Source organism: Polyodon spathula, chromosome 16, assembly GCF_017654505.1.
Source record: "Polyodon spathula isolate WHYD16114869_AA chromosome 16, ASM1765450v1, whole genome shotgun sequence".
Taxonomy (NCBI): Eukaryota; Metazoa; Chordata; class Actinopteri; order Acipenseriformes; family Polyodontidae; genus Polyodon; species Polyodon spathula.
In genome coordinates, this window is record NC_054549.1 from 24,797,392 (window position 1) to 24,813,342 (window position 15,951).

The 15,951-nt window shown below is 38.3% G+C and overlaps 1 protein-coding gene across 1 annotated transcript in view; it reads left to right on the top strand.

Moving 5' to 3' along the window:
- Positions 1–15,951, top strand: part of LOC121329356 (metabotropic glutamate receptor 7-like) — a 240,011-nt gene that overhangs the window by 149,667 nt on the left and 74,393 nt on the right. The window contains exon 5 of the mRNA XM_041274925.1: positions 5,845–5,985. Within this exon, the coding sequence (XP_041130859.1) occupies positions 5,845–5,985 (141 nt within the window). The remainder of the gene's footprint in view (positions 1–5,844; positions 5,986–15,951) is intronic.

Here is a 15,951-nt window from a genome sequence, read left to right on the forward strand (position 1 = left end):
TTCCTGAATGGGGCACTAAAATTTCAGGCTTGTTTGGTGAAGGAGCACATTTGTTTATTTAGCAGACACCTTAATCCAAGGTGGGTTTTTGAACTATGCATCATCTCCATACCACTTACAGCAACATCTCACCTGAAAGACAGAGCACAAGGTGACTTGCTAAAGGTCAAAACAGTGAGTCGGCCAGGTATTGGACAGCAACCTGGTTACAAGCCCTTTTCTTTAACCACTGGACCACTCAGCCTCCTCAGCTTGAGAGCGCTCTGGTATTTTAGAAAAAGGAGGATTCCCTTGCTCAGTCCCTGTTAATGTTTAGTTATTGAGTTGTTTATCTGTCACTAGGCTGATATGACATAAGTGTAGGGTCTGTTGCAGTGATTCAGCCCATCTATGGTTACCTGGTTCCATATTTGATCTGAAAATTTTGTCAAGCTGGGTCTTAAAAGGAACACAATGAGACAGCAAGATGAAGATGCATCTCCTACATTCTATCCTATGTCTATTGCCACAATTTCCAACTGTCCTCTGGTCCCGATTTCTGTGCTGCGCTTAGTGATGGTTAGGGTTACCTTCCTCAACTACATTTTAAAGATGTCAGTCAATTCCTGCCTAGCTTATTGTTTTAGACTAAAATGACCAATTCCTTCAAGCCCTGGGATTAGTCTGGTGACTCTGCTTTGGACTCTTTCCAGGCCCACAGTGCTGTAATTGCAATCTCACTAGTGCATTATACAACCTCAGCATTGGATTTATGCTCTGCACGCTTGTTTATATACCCAGGCATTCTGTTTGTCTAGAGCCTGGTTTCCAATTAGGTATGGTGAACAGACAGGGAAGCTGGTAAGAATGCAATATACAGTCTCCCAGGAATCATTTAACAGAAAATGTAACATGAATGAAGGTCACAGCAGCATTAAATAAACTGTAGCTTGATTGAACTTTGCAAGTCAGTGAGAATGGAGGGAAAAAGTTAACCGATTCCTCCTTTCCACTTAATGTCCTACCAAAGCCAAACATTTCTTAGATGAGCCATAATTTCCTCAGTACACGTACTAAAAAAAAAAAAAAAAAAAAACTACAAGTCAAATAAGGATGTGTGCACGAATCTAATTTGATCTGGCCTTCTAACGATATCATTAACATACTTGCACATCTGCAGAGGCAGAAACTCCAGCATACTGTATGCGACATGTGGCCTGTGTGCACAGACACGTCAAATCTTTTTTCATTTTACATTCTAAATTACTAAAAACATTAGACATTTTTCTAGCTTTAACAGCAGCAACGTCCTTTATCAAATCTGCGTATTGTAAATTCTTTGCAACGTCGCTCGTTTGACAATCTCAGTGCAAATATGACTTGATCAATTTCAGTCTGTAAAAGGTGCGCTCGCCGGAAGCAGCTGTTACTGGAATGATCTGTCGGCTCACCTGTTTTCATGGATGTACTGCAGCATTTTCATGAGGTGAGGTGCTGGCATGAATGTCAGGGGTGTAAATCATTTAGAAAATTGGTGCTAAACTTAAATGTTTAGCACCAGAGAGCCTACTGTGTGGGTCATGTGACTAGTTCACACCCAATGAGAAACTCATCTATGGTTACCAAGGAATATAAAAACAAAAAAATGTAAACATGTCTACATTTCTATCTTCTACTGGTGCCAGAATTTAATGCTGCTGGTGTTATGAGGTATCCCAAATTTGCACCCGAGTGTGTAAATCTCACAGCAGTCTGGTTGAGCGCAGGAACCCCTAAATAGTGGGGACCCTAGACGGTCGCCTCGCTCACCTTTCCCTAAGACTGGCCCTGATAGTACTATGCTGTTTGTTATTAAGGAGGTTTTTGCATTTCTTTGTATTTAAATCATTAATTTTATTTTAGTAAGTCAATACAAATTTCTTCTGATAATCACTAGTCATCAGTTTCAATATTGTAGGGATATACATTTCTTTGGGCTTCTAGCATGCTTCTTCATGGTCATACAGACCAAGAAAAAGTCCTTGGAATATCCGAATGGTACCTGTGCTTTAATGGCATTGAAAGTTATCAGTCTTGAATAAAACATTGAATAACCCTTTTAAGAGGGCAGACAGCAGTGATCTTGTTTAGGCCGCTGTGAAACAGCTTTCGACCAGCAGGATACTTGTACAAACTATTAAGTCAGTTGCTAGGGACTTTTGCCTCATCTGTCGCCAAGGTCACCTGTATATTTAAACCCCACTGTCTGATACAGAATATAAACATTTGCCGAAGTCCACATCTTTCTCAGATCACTGCTGTGCTTAAAAAAGGTACCAGTGGCAAAAGCAGAATTGCAATAGGATTGTGTTCAAGTTTATCATTTTGTAGAGCGCCTTTTCCTATAAGTATTTTTTTCTCTTCATTAGGATGGTGGACAATAGGGCTGTAGAGCCAAGAATGGATTGTTTTGAATCAGAAAGTAGTTGGGAAGCAGAATATAGGCCTATGGCTTTGATCCGATATCTGAATACCTAGCTACGAGAGGAACATCATGAGCCTATTATCATGCTAGGGGGTAAATAATGCAGACTTCAGAAGAAAAATGTCTGTCACTCTGTTTGGAACAACCCTACTGATAAACAGAAGTGCTTTTTGGTCTGTGGCTCAAGTTTGTCTTGAAAGATATTGGGAATAGCTACATAAGTCTTTTACTTGGTAGAAATGAAGTGATCATGGTTTACTATTGAATTTTCACTCTTAATACAGTGAGCCCTCTTCATAAGCTTTTTAGGAATGTTTTGTTCACAAATTTGTCAAACGTTTTAAATATTTTGGTGTCCATTGTAAGGTTTGTACCAGAGTAACAGTGTAGGAAATCTGTCCTTGAGTGAATATGCAGAAGTCCAGATATTTGGAAAGGCCTCAGTTTATTTTACATCACATTTCATTACTCCATCCTCACAATAGAGTACACCAACCACAAATAGCCAATATATGCATATCATTGTAAGAGTTCCCATATCCCTGCACAACTATTAACTGCCATGCTGTACTTGTTCCACTCTCCTCATACACACGCACACACTGCCTCTCCTCCATTGGGAGAGGGAGTTTGTCACTCAAGAGTTCCAAACCTTAAAGGTGCAGAGCCAATATTTATAAGGGATCACTACACCATCACACATTCTCATTAGCATAGGGTTAGGTGTTCATTTACACTTTTCAAAGCACCGTTTAATCTAAGAGAATGTTTAAAAAAAAAAAAAAAGTAATATTTGTTTAAAACATATCTAATTAAACTAGGTAACATTGTCTGAGTAGTAAAGGAGTTACAGTCTTCTACAGCCGAGCTGGGAGACACTGTGCATACGGCAACAGTAGTCAAGGTGCTTCACAAAACTGGCCTTTATGGGAGAGTGGCAAAAAGAAACCCATTGTTGGGGGGGGGGGGGGGGGGGGGGGGGGGGGGGGGGGGAGACCTCACATCAAATCTCAGCTAGAGTTTGTCAGAAGGCATGTGGAAGACTGAGACCAAGTCGAAGAAGATTTTATGTTCTGATGAGACCAAAAGAGCTTTTTGGCCTCAACACTAAGCGTTATGTTTGGCACAAGCCTAACACCACACATCCTAAGAACACCATCCTTACCATGAAGCATGGTGGTGGCGGAATCATGCTATGGGGATGCTTCTGTGTCAGGGCCTGGAAAGCTTGTGAAGATAGAGGGCAAAATGGATGCAGCAAAGTACAGAGAAATCCTGGAGGAAAACTTGCTGAAGTCTGCAAGAAACCTGGGACTTGGGAGAAGAGTTATCTTCCAACAGGACAATGACCCCAAACATACACCCAAAGCCACACTGGAGTGGCCTCAAAACAAAAGGTCAAATGTCCTGGAGTGGCCCAGTCAAAGCCTGGACCTCAACCAATTGAGAATGTGGAAAGATTTGAAAATTGCTGTTCAAAGGTCCCCATCCAACTTGACAGAGCTTGAGCAATTTTGCCAAGAAGAATGTGCAAAGCTGGTAGAGACTAATTCAAATAGTCATGGCTATAATTGCTGCCAAAGGTGCCTCTACCAAATATTGACTCGAGGGTCAATACTTGTGCAATCAATTTTCTGTTTTATATTTGATTTAGAACAAATTTGTAGATTTTATTTTTCACTTTGACATTATGGACTTATGTTGCTCAGTGGCAAAAACTCCTAATTAAATCCATTTTGATTCCATGTTGTAACACAATAATGTGGAAAAGTCCAAGGGGGGTGAACACTTGAGCCACTGTAAATTTAAAAACCCTATTTAATGTAGGTTTTCCTGTATGGATGTTTAAGTTACATTTCCATCATTTCATATTTTTTCCTGACTACTGAACCCAATTTTTTTTTTAAGACAATTTATAGTTTGTGACAGCCATCCCTTTTACATAGTCTGCAGTAAATTGTGCCTTTAAAGTGATTGCAGCTGACAATAATTCAGTAAACCTGTTGTGTACTTCCACTCATGAAATAGGTCTCAAATATGCAGTTTTGAAAGAAACACATGTTGTGTATTTGTTTACACTTCCTGGGTCATTTCATCAGTCGTGTCTTCAGTCAATGCATGTTACTGGCTCAAAGCATGTCAGCCAGAGGAAGCAGCTGGTTGGTTATTTACAGGAAAGAAGTTGAAGGGGTGGGGACAATTTCATCCTAATGGTGAAATGACCAAGTGCAACACTAAATCAAGCATTGCTTGCAAACATATTTCAACATTATGTCTTACCAGACTGTTTTCAAATCAAAATCCAGGTTTTCTGCAATTGAAAATGATAAAATGACAGCCTATGCTATTTGGTGATAGTTGTTTTGTTAGGCAAAGGTAATTCTGTCTGTGCTTGAATTAGTTTCAGAAATGGTTTTACCTCAAGTGTAATCCTTTTGGCAAGTGAAGGAACACGTCACCATATCTCAGTCATTCTTATATCGATTGATGCAAGTTATGGTGAACACATTTTTCATAAAACTGGTAGCGCTAATTTGTGTATAAGCCATTGTGTTGGATACATATTACTAATAGACTTGTTTCAAGGGAATGTTCTTCCACTACAAATGGAAAATATTTTATACCCTGCTTCAGGCATCAATGCTATATTCATGATAGCTCAGGGCTATTTGAGTAATACTCTAGAGTATACCTTCCACTTTACTCTTATCAGCTTCTATACCAGACACTGTGCTCATTTCTGGAGGCAATATATTGTTTACCATGATCCTGAAGACATTCACTTGGTCCAGACTTGAAATATCACAGCAATCTCAACTAATGTATTCTTTGTTGTATTAGTTTCTATTTCACATCCTGGTGATGTAAGAGCACACCTAGAGCCTCTATAAAGCTCTCAAACATGTCTTCTCCAAATCCAGATATTACATCAGAGTATATTAACCTGTTCCCATTCAGCACTGTTCTGTGTAGTATTTCTTACTGGTGTGTTTCTTACATCCATTAGGTTATATAGGGGCAGGCTACAGGTTTCACTAATGTAAGATTTATTGACACACGAAATGTTTGAGAGCTCTATTAATGTCAGAGGTGCTTTAAGATTCAGGGACAGTGTTTGGGTGAATTATGGTCTTAAATACCCATCATGGTACAAATCTAGCATTATAGGATGGACTTGATCTGCAATGATGCTCAAGTACAGTAAACTATTACATTAGTTCAGCCTTCGTAATTAAGGGATCCAGGGTATACCTGGAGAACAAGCCCTACGATGACAAATCCAATTGAGTGACACCAAATGCAGGCAGACTGGTCCCAATAGTGTATCTTATCAAACCAATGCAGGGGTGTTGCGACAGGGTTTAAGCTGCTTCCATTAATGCTTTCCTTTTCTTTCTTAGGATTTGACGTTTACTTCACTTCCCGGACTCTGGAGAACAACCGTAGAAATGTATGGTTCGCAGAGTACTGGGAAGAAAATTTCAACTGCAAGCTAACAATGAGTGGGTCGAAGAAGGAAGACACAGATCGTAAATGCACAGGTAACTAAGTTCGAGGAACAGGCAGGCATTGAAGTTTGAGTGCTGAAAGAGGTATTGTTGGAAACAAATTGAAAAAATAAATGATTTTTTTTTCAGATTACGTAGACAATAGGAATGGAGGGAATTATACCCAAGAGTTGGACAGATGCTTTTATTTGGCTTCTCAAAAGCAAGATTTCAATTTTCTACTTACCATTGAAGTAAAGGCTCTCAGATTGGACTTTGAAGCAGAGTCTTAAAAGGAAATGCACTTAAATAGGTTTTAGAAACTGAATGGTGTTTCACTGAAATGAAAGTAAAAACAGGAACTTACTTGCAGACTCTTCCCCCTTCTGAAAATTAAGATTGTATCTAACTGATAAGAAATGAGAAAGGATCAATTAATATAGCTTTTGGTAACAAGCATAACCAAAAGGTTCCCCATTTACATATGGCTGTTGTAAGCCCATGAGGAAAACACTGTAACCTTCTAGATAATAGAGCCATATAATTTGGTATACATATTCTGCTGCAAGTGGTAGCAGGAGTATGCCTATCAAGCTCAGATGGCACAAGGGTTTCCATTTACATATTGGTTGTTGTAAGCCCATGAAGAAAACAAAGTAGCTTCATAGGCATTTTGTCTATATCCAGTATCTCAAAATAATCATTTATAAAAGGGGCTCGAGTGGCGCATCCAGTAAAAGGTGCTCTGTGTGCCATATAGCCTGGATGTCTCTGGTTTGAGTCTGGTCTATTCCACAGCCAACCATGGACAGGAGTTGGCTGCATGGTGAATCTGCAGTGTGTAAAGTGGTCGGTTGACAGCACACGCTCTTCAGAGGACAATGTGTTTTCATCTTCGCAGCTCCTGTGGTAGCGGTGAGCTGAGCCTAAATTGGGCATTTCAAAATGGTAGAATATAACAAATAATTGTCAATGACTAAATAAATTAAAGTCATTTGTACATTGTTTCGTTGTTCATTCCTTAACTAATGTAAAGGAGACATAACCTACTGTAGCAACTAGTAATATGAATCTCAGCCCATTGAGTCAAACCATATGGTTCAAAGAGGAACATCTTATTCAACTAAAGAACAAGCTCTGTAGTCAGAGGTAAGTACACGTCTCATGCCGATGTCAATTATTAACTCAGCATTTGTAAATTGTACTCCCTCCCCACTTAAAGCTCATCCTCCAATGTAAACAAAAGTGCTCGTCCACCAAGGCTTAGGGAAGGAGTTTCACTGTGAGGCTCTTAACCTCCACAACTCTGTCCCCAAGTCGGAGAATTGTGTGTCTCGCAAGCCAGCATACATGCTATGGCTATAATAATGCAAAGAACCTGGACATTTAATTACCTGGTTTAGCCACAGGGGTCAGGATTAGCCTCTGTAGTAGAGGTAAATTCTGATGTTGGTATTATTCACTCGTTGGTTGCTAGGACATTCGTTACACTTAATTCTAGTAAATGTATTAGTGTTTTTTCAGGGTTCTCACCTTTTCCTGTAAGATGCTGTGAACAAGATGACTTGGGGGTGACGTCAGACCAGGAAGATAATACACAGTACTGCGAGTGAAGCGCTGCTGCATGTATTTAATAAACAAAACAGTGCAAGGGCCAAAATATAAAACTCAAGTAAATAACACAGGACAAACAGCCCAGAATACAAAAAACTCACTACATACCTCTAACACCACCATTACCTTTAACACACTAACAGTTTCACCACCCATGATACACCTGTAGCTGTTTGCTGGGAGGATTAACTAGATCCCTGCCGCACTGCCACAGATAATACTCAATCAGTTTAATAATGAACAAAGCAATGCACATTTTCCACAATCGGAGAAGTCTATGAAGTGATTTACTGGAATTATGTACTTTAAGTTTGTTCCAATATTTATTGGTAGAGTAGGACCTGGTGGAGTTGAACAGTAATCTGTTATTGTCAAATGGTTTAAAAAGGAATCATAGCAGCTTAAAGCAGCTCAAAACTAGGTATAGAGAAACATACCAACTATATTGAAGAAACAGAAACCAATTGCTCAGAGTGATTGCAGACATCTTAATAGGAAAGGGCATAAAAAAAAACAATCCAAATGGCATACAATGCTAACACTTATTTACAGCTTCTTTGGCTTGGTATACATTCTTTTGTAAAATTGACTCCGTCACACAGTCATGACTGTAGTCCCGTGAATACATTGTGAAACACTAAGGATGAACTTTTGGCAGCGCGACTTTAAAGGCAGAGTCAATTGACTTCAATAAAAATAGCTGTAAAAACCCATGTAAACTCGATCAGGAATCTGGCTTGTGGCTCACGAGGTTTCAGCAGTCAACATTTGACTTAATATCATGCAATTTCCAGCAGAAAGGCCATACAAACCAGACACCAACACACACTGTACTTTTATGGACTACAACACTAGAACTGTCACAGTTATACTCTTACCTACAGCATTTTAAAACACCATCAATATTAAGACAAACTATTGGATACAACTCAAGTTTTATCAAGCACGTCATGCTAATGCTGTATTTAAATGAATATAGAATGTTCAATAGAATAAACATTTCAAAATAAACTAGTGTGAATACAGGTATATGCACATAACTAAAAACAAAAGCAGTTTTTAATCTAAAATTAGATTAACATATGATTTATCTTGTCACTCGCAGCACAGTATCCAGGATGAACTGTTGTAGTCTGCAGGTTTCTGAACAAATTTTCTGCTCAAGCGTTCTGGCTAGCTTAAAGATAAAATCTCTCCTACCTTGTATAAAATGAAGGAATTGATGACTGCCAGGTCCAGCAGAGAGAGAGCTATTGTAGGTTATATTCAAAATAATGTATTGTAAAAGGCAGTTCTAGCGTTAATGAAATGTAAACTTTAAAATGTTCCACAAACATACAAATATAAATTCTAAGTAGTAAAACTTGCAGAAATTATATTGTCATTTTGTGTGTGTATGCATAAATGTGCGTTTGGAAAGGTAACCAGACAAACAAGTACTAATGCATGGCTTAATTCAGAATGTGTGCGACAACATGAATTTAATGTTTTTACCTTCATTCCAATGCATGAAGCTCTCCTCACGAAATTCAGAGTCATTCTTTTCCTACTTAGTAAGCAGACAATTAAATATCCCCTCCCTTAATGAATTGAGTAATCTGTATTGGCATAGCAACACATTCCTAGAAAAGTACAGCAAACAGGTTGAGGAAAACTGTCATGACTTGTGCATGTAAACACTGCCATTGTTTGAATTGATTATAATTAATCCGTTATTTAAGGCTTATTTTGTATTTATGAATGTATCATGTACCAAAATGTATACTTTAAGTATTTATTCATTGGCACTCACTCCATTTTTTAAATGTTTACACCCAGCTGTGCATACAAGTACCTGCACTTCTGTTGAGAATTAACCCTGTATAAGCCATTGACAACTTACACGTTAAAGCAACTAACCTATGTTAAAGCAATATCAGTGTGATGTGTGCATGACAACTAGCACAGACTAAGTCAACAAAAATACTATTAAAATAAATATTCTACGGATACTGATTTCAATGTTGAAATTGAAACATTGCAATGTATACCATTTAAATACAATTAGTTTAAATACTTCATAAAACACACGTTTATGATATAGCATGGTTAAAACCTTTCTAAAGTTATAAAGTTATAGTTAACAACATCTCAGACTGCACTTTACCTGCAGACCAACAGTTTGTATTTCCAGTACAATTATTCAACAGTACTTGAATATTTGTTCAGCTGTCATGACGATAAATGCAATATTAACAAAACCCACAATGTTTTCAATATTGTTGTATTGAATTTATATATGATTCCAAATATTTATACAGCACTAAATTAATGAACAGACTCTGGTGTGATTCCTGCAAGATGTTTTTCAACATTACTGCATTTGCTTTGATTTTTATTCATGTATTGGTCAAATCAGTTTTGAACAATTTTGTTCAATATCTGGTCGATGCCATTAAAATGTCTTTCTGTATCATTACAACATGCACAGACCCCACCCCACCCTAGTATAAGCACACATCACCTAGCAATGGTAACCAATGTATCTTGCTACATAAGCCTCTAATTCAGCCAAAGCATGCTACTAGCATTCATTTTTACTTTACATTGCAATTCAGCTTTCAAATAGTCCAATAGCTGATGTGCAAAAATTGCAATTCCATGTGCAAAATTAGAAATAAGGTTGAAGTAGCGATAGTCCAAGTAGCAGCAACACATATCAGTAAAAATCCAAGGGATCGTTGTGTTTAACTAATAGAATAGTGTCAGCAATGCACACAGTGCCCATTACACCCAGGGGTCTGCTTCCAATTACAGGTTAGTGTCCTCTTAGTGTGGAACTCCTTTTAAAGAATGCCTTTTTGTCCCCAAATGTAAAAGTTTCTAGAAAGGCAAGCAGACAAGGACGACAGTTGATGCACTCAACATTCCTAACACTGCAATGTTACCCCACATTCATCCCAAACATTAATACAGCAGAGATCATTATTTACATGTACCATTTAATAATACTACCTGAAAAAGAAAGCAAACTAACAGACCCCATCAGTTACCTACATGTAACTTGGTAGAACCACCATTGATTAGACCGAAACTGAATTGTTTGCATTACATTATAGTAAGTGATCCAATAGTTTAAAGCAGACAGTACAATCAGTCCAAACCATATAGATCTCTTCCATACTAAAAGCATTTAAGAACCAAAATGTCCAACTCTATAGAGAAAAATAAAAGATTAACAAATGGCTTTAGCGCTTCATGGTGTTTTTTTATGAGCCAGTGAACTTGCATTGCAAACATAGTGGTGATGTAATAAATTTCAGACCCTTTATGTGCAATTGCCATGGCAACTCACTTGTTCACAATGCAGATGTTTCCAATACAAAATTGTACATTTAGAAAGTGGTAATGGCTTCTTGGTATCTTCCTGGTAGCCTATCGCCTCCTGCACTGCAGGTCAGTTTCACTCCTGTGTGCCAGAGGGGCCATAGGAGTGAAAAAAGGGATTAAGTGGCAATAGTGGAATTGACTGTCAGGACTGCAGTTTCAATATCTGCAGAAATCTTGAGGAGCTTGGCTCCATTGACAATTATATTCTGCCAGTGTGGTGATAAGTGGATGGTATTTAACAGGTTTGACTGATTTTGTAAAAACACTGGAAGACAAAATACAAACACACTAACAGGATTACCACCAAGAGACCCATCTTGAAGTGTACTGTGGGCAGACATTTGTCTCAGTTTTTATCATGTTTGCACAGGCATTAACATCAAATAAAGTTAGACACCAGTTATTTTTCAATGTTGTAATCAGAGTACAGGAATGCGTTAGTAGAGCATTACACCCCAACACTGCATGCATGGTCCAATTCACAAATAATGACTGCATTTCATGATTTAAATATTTTTTTGATTAAAAAACAGTTTATATCCATGGAATTGGTCTAGACTTAAACAAGCCAAAAGCATGTTCCATGCATACATATCTTTCTTTAATCAAAACAGACCTATTGTGTGAGTTTGAGCTTTGTGAATTAGACGCACTTTTCTGTATCCACCACCAGCCCAAAGAAGCATAGCCCATTAAGTTATCATATGCTAAGAGAAAGTTGCCTTGAGGTCCAAGGACAAGATACAGGTGCTTACTTAATTTCAAGCAAATGTGTTTGTCTTATTCTTTCTATTGCAAACACATTCTTGTCTATCTTAAATATATCAGTGTCTTTTTGGTTTGTGAATGATAAAGACCTGCAGCTTTGAGGTATTCTGGCTCAGTGCACAGATTATTTCCACAGGAATGCTTTGCTTTTGTCTAGTTTTACTTGATTTTGACTCCCCTGCAATACTGTGCAAGTTGTTTTGAAGGCTCGAAGCTGCTGTCTTTATTCCTAGATTGATGCTGAAAAGACTAGCGAGATAGCCAGTCTGTAAAGTTTGGAGCCACACAGTCTAGTATAGCATATCAGAAAAAAAGCAAAAAACCTGTACTTTTAAAAATTAAATGTAAAGCACAAGCCAGCTTGGTAATAGTAAAAAAAATGATTCACAATTCTTGAAAGCAGGTTTTTTTTTTTTTTTTTTTTTTTTTTTTAAATGAGGCGACAAATCGGCCGATGGCAATTGTTTTTAAAACTGACAGGCAAGGAAAAGGCTCAGGGGAGAACTGTGTACATATTTTTCTTCACAAGAAAGTACTGATCTATGGAGCCTGTGTGTGTGTGTGTGAGAGAAAGATAGAGAGAAGCAGTAAGCTAGTCTCAGTTGGGATTGATTGACGTCCATGTAGGCAGGGTGTGACAGCAGAGTCAAACACGCTGCTGTTGAATGTGCAAGACTGTTTGTCAGCCTGGGTCACACCAAAAACAACAGCCAGGAATAATCACCCGAATAAACTGTGGATTCGAGTACCTGCAAATTGTGTGCGTCTCCTTCCTTCATTTTCCACAGTACGCTACAATATTAATTTGGCCATTGTAAATCATTTTGGGAACAAAAATGCCAATATTCATTATAAGGTGAAACAAATAATGCAGTTTCCTATTATGGACCCCGACAACCACATAGAACTGTATATCAAAGTGTAATGAAGCATAGTGAAAGCCACAGAGTGGTGTGATAGTGTTAAAACAAAAGTAAGGCGTTTTATCTAAATTTCACATCAATCCTTATTTTAATAAAAATAACAACAATCATACTGCTAAAGACACTTAACATGATTAATAGTATCAAAATCTGTGGGCAATTGGAGGCGGTCTGTCTGTTTATTACACTTCCATTTGTACCATTAGGATATTAAGAATTCTGTATGGAAGGTATCAGAGTCTGTAGCGTATTGAGGAACTGGAGATTGAGGCACTGATCCACTGAGGCCAATTAAAAACATTGTTATAACTAGGTTAAAATTATTAGTACAGTACTTGTCTTGCCTTATTACAGGTCAGTTGGAAAGGGTACTCATATGATGACCAGCTGTGGGAGTTTTGTCAAAGGGGAGGTCTTTTTTTTATAAAGTTACTGGATGTGTGGATGTTTATTCTGAAATTTTGCATTCATCTTTTTTTTTTTTCCTGTGAGTGACACAAAGCCTGATTAGAAGCAATGGTAGGCTTCTTGTTTAAAAAGGAAGATGCTAGCCCCAGGCAATGTTCTGAGCACTGAAACATACGCACCATGTTTTTCAGTAAGAACAGGGATAGAGAAGAAAAAAAAGGGAACAAATGTCCTCCTTGCTTTCAGTGTGCTTCACTATAGAAGTGTACGTTTCCCACCTTACACCACAGACAGGCATACCTTGGTTAAATGGCGACAACCTCTGAATCCAAATGAAATCATTTGAGCTGGTTGGCTCAACAAAGCCCACAAAAGGTGTCTGCTGACAGCTCTGTGCTGTAATGAAACTGAACACAGCAGTTATCTGTGAATGCAAGTTGATTTTTGTAGCAGAAGTGTCTTTAGGATTTGAGAGGGTTATCAGGAAAGGCAGAAAAATCGATGGAAACCTTAATAGGACCACTATCTTGACACAATGTGGAAAAAAGCGATTGTTCTGGCATTCGGTAGCAGCTGCTGTATGTGGTGGAGAACGTATTGCAGTGCACTGCCTACAGGCGAGAACAGTGTGGTCCCAATTCCCTTTTTTCTAGCCTTGCCACTTATGCAGTTTAATTTTCAGGGGCACACAAACTCTCCTGCCGAATCACTCTGTCTTAGAATACATGTTTGACTGGGACTCTTCATTGGAATGCCCTGAACCTTGTTTATTATAGAACAGGTAAAGCCACTTTGTGTAGGTCATTTTTGACCATCTGAGCGAGGTGGGGATATTATCCAAAGTCAACAAAAGGAAAGCATTAAGTAAGTGATACCCGTTTCATTTGCTGTTGTTTTCCATAGCAGTTTGTAACAGAGTACTTTCTCCTCCTGTTGCACGGAGGTGGGTTGTGGTGTGCCCAGGGCTCTAGTCTGGGTCCCATGGACTTCTGTCTGTATATGTTGCTTTCATTTTTGTGAAAATTGCACTCCGATTTCTCACACCCACCCACGCTGATGCAACACTCAACACATCAACTGTACTGTCCCGTTTTAATATTTTTTGGCACCTAAGAAAGCCAAGTTGAGGTCGATGCTGTTCCAGGCTCTAGGGTTGATTGTTGTCATTGTTTGCCATTTCCCTGATGCTTTGTTGAACAGGATGCAGCTAATACAAAATGCCACTGCAAGAACACTTATGCACACTAAGTCAATTTGCCATATTTCCCCAGCAGTGCATCGACTTCAAAACACTGCTTCTCACTTACCAGGCTATTCATGGCTTTGGTCCTGCACGTTGTGTGTCACTTATTCTGTATAAACAGACTCATACTCTGAGATCAGCAAATGATTGATTGAAAACCTATGGTGCAAATGCTTTTAGTTTTTGAGCTCACTTTGGAAGTGTCAGTATTTTTAAATCTAGCTCAAAGCATATTTCTTTGATTTGACCTTTCACTAGTGAGCACTTTGGAGCTCATTTATTTATTTATTTTTTTTTAAAGCACCCTGGGATGCTTGCGCATGCTGTATAAATGTCATTTTGTTATTGTATGGTACGATACGGCCAGATGTACTCTCCCGGCACATGCCTATTATCTGCCAACTGTAGAGCGCTCCCATAAACCTTTGGCATCAATTAAAGGGGCAACAGTAATATACGCATACAGTTAAGTAAATCTTAGAGGGTGACAGCAATATGATTTGTTAGAGATTCCCTCCTTCTGAAAAGGAACCATCCTTGGTCTTGTAGAATACAATGAAGGCTGTCATCATGGAGAATACACAATTCTAAATGACTGCATGATATGACCATGCACCCAACAAGTTGTATTACAAAAGTAGTGCACATGAAAATGACATAGATATATAGCTAAGAAAGGGTTTATATGACTTTACAGGGATGCAAGAAGTCACAATAATCTGTTGTGCAAACCCTTGTAAGTTTACCATAGCAAAAGCATAGCTAGCAGTAAAGTATAGTGAAAGCAAATTAGAAGTAAAAAAAAAAAAAGCTATAGGAAATCCATAGTATAGCCATGCAAATTTAATGGTAAACGTTTAAGGGAATGGTGCATTACTGCAACAGATGAAATATAAAAAGTGTGGCTGCAAAACACAATACGCAGGGGAATTCACCCTTGTGCTGTTAATCCTGACAATGTAGCAGTGGTTAAGGTGCACAGGATATGCTGGGCAAATGTCTGCTTGCCTGCGAGGACAGTGAGGTTTTTTTCAGTTTTTTTCTGGGGTTTTTTTGCTCGTTATGCGTGACTCTTTGCTTTAGTGGACCTCCCACTTAAATATTACTACTTAGTTTCTCGTTATGTGAGCTGTCTCCCTGTGTTTCATTTATCCTACAGAAAGGATTGTTTTTGCCCAAGTGTTAAGGGATAATGGACTGGATTATCTACTTTACCTGTCTCTTTGAAGGGGCTCTGGTGTTAATTAGTTGTGTGTCTGTAAGGGAACCCACTCTTAGGTGTATAAGTGACACGTGATAATATGCAGTGCAGCTGTGGTCATGCATATTGCCTCCCTTTACATTTTCATCTTTATTGATATTAACCTACAATGTACTATTACAACATTTGCTATTGTAATCAATGTGCTGCCAATAGTCTAAATTTCAATAGATTTTAAATTTAGTCACAATCAGTGTTGGGCTAGTTTGTATGAAGCAAATTTGCTGAAGGGAGTTGGTGAAAGGTACAAATCCCCATTAAATCAACACTTTAAAACAGGCACCTTTTTAAACTGGCTTCCCTTATAAAGGTACTATTTCTAACACGGTATTAACAACTTTGACTTCACTAAATACTTTGCATACAAACACAGATAACTCGAAGTGCCTTTTCATTGTTTAATTTTTGTAAATAAGCATTGGAAAATGACATCT